Consider the following 1,609-nt stretch of genomic DNA (forward strand, 5'->3'; position numbering starts at 1 on the left):
ATATATATATACAAGAACTGTTGAAAATCATGTAGCTACACTGTCTTGTATATTTTATGTACCTATGTCCTTAACCGATTCACTACAACCAATTCACTGACACGGTGTGCATACCGCAGATTGGTGACTTCCGAACCGAGAATCGATTTCTGTTTTTTTGGGGGGTTGTTCTGGTAAATCAGAAGATCACAGTTACATTTTGGTCAGTAGCCTCCGAACTTTTTGTTTTAGTGATGTTTTAAACAGTACATATTTATATGATATTTTTAGGGGGCGGTTTATTCGGCGCGGCCCAAAAACCAGCGACAGGCGGTTTATTCGGGAGCACTGCGAATTCACAGCAACAGCAACCGGCCGCCACCGGCAGTCTATTCGGAAACACAAGCACAATTGCGGGTGAGTGGTTTATATTCTTCCTGTGTATACATATGGGGAATGGCAGTGTACATGCGTGTATGTGTACGTGGATGGGCAGGTACTCTATCTTGCGCATGGTGCTGCACACCACCATACATACGTACCACACCCAACGGCAGTCATCAAGCACAGCCCGCGCAAACCACCAGCGCTCTAATTTGGCACAGACCGATCTATGTCATGTTTCTATACCCAATCCCTTCGAGGAGTGCGAAATATCAGCCTGGCTTATTCACCAGTGTGTCTGGCGTTCACACACACACACACACACACACACACACACACACACACCTACCCACCACCACCACCACTAACGTACGCAACGGGTTGGTTCAGAACTATCTCGCGATCTTATAGTCACCGCTGCTTGCACCACCCCCTCATAGGCTCTACCAATATATTCGGGGCGAGCAAGCCAGCGACAACCCAGGGCGGACTGAGCTCAGGGGGGAGCATGTTCGGTACTCAGAGTACCAATGCACCTGCAGGCGGAGGACTATTTGGCAGCACCAACACGGCTACCACTACTGGGGGCGGCATGTTCGGGCAGCAAAATACGACTACGGGATTCGGCGCACAACCTGCTGGTATATATTTAGTCTTGTGTGTGTGTGTGTGTATTTGTGTGTATTTGTATTTGTATGTGGATGTGGATGTGGATGTGGATGTGGATATGCACGTGTATATGTATGTGTGTGTATACGTGTATGTGTGCGTGAGTGTGTATATTATATAAATATATATATATATATATATATATATATTTGTGTGTGTGTGTGTGTGTACGAATAACATCGTGCAACTGTGTATCTATTCCGATATTCAATTCCACCACAACATTTGCACGCTGTTTACATTCGTTCCTTTTGTCTTATGTACTACAGCGACCCAAACGGCGCATTCGGACCCGATTGTGAACGAAATTACAAAATTAAGGACAGTTTATGACGAATCGGATTTCAATCCGAACTACCGCTTCAAGTTCGCGTTCTACAGTGCACTCAAGGATGAGATTCTGAGCAATCTAGGCCCGAACGATATTGTACAGGACAAATTAACAGAGGACGTTAACTGGGATGACGAAACTAGACAGGTGCGTAAGTGTACATACTAAATATACAGTATATATATATATATATATATATATATATATATATAGTATATATAGTATAGTATATATAGTATACTAATT

The 1,609-nt window shown here is 43.8% G+C and overlaps 1 protein-coding gene across 1 annotated transcript; it reads left to right on the forward strand.

The window, feature by feature from the left end:
- Positions 1–803: 803 nt before the first annotated feature.
- On the forward strand, positions 804–1,510 carry SARC_15719 (hypothetical protein; the record flags this gene model as incomplete). The annotated part of the gene is made up of 2 exons (XM_014290168.1): positions 804–1,004; positions 1,302–1,510. Coding segments are annotated over 2 exons (410 nt in total), but the record flags the coding sequence as incomplete, so codon positions are not given.
- Between the last annotated feature and the right edge of the window lie 99 nt (positions 1,511–1,609).

Source organism: Sphaeroforma arctica (assembly GCF_001186125.1).
Source record: "Sphaeroforma arctica JP610 unplaced genomic scaffold supercont1.6613, whole genome shotgun sequence".
NCBI classification, from domain to species: domain Eukaryota; class Ichthyosporea; order Ichthyophonida; genus Sphaeroforma; species Sphaeroforma arctica.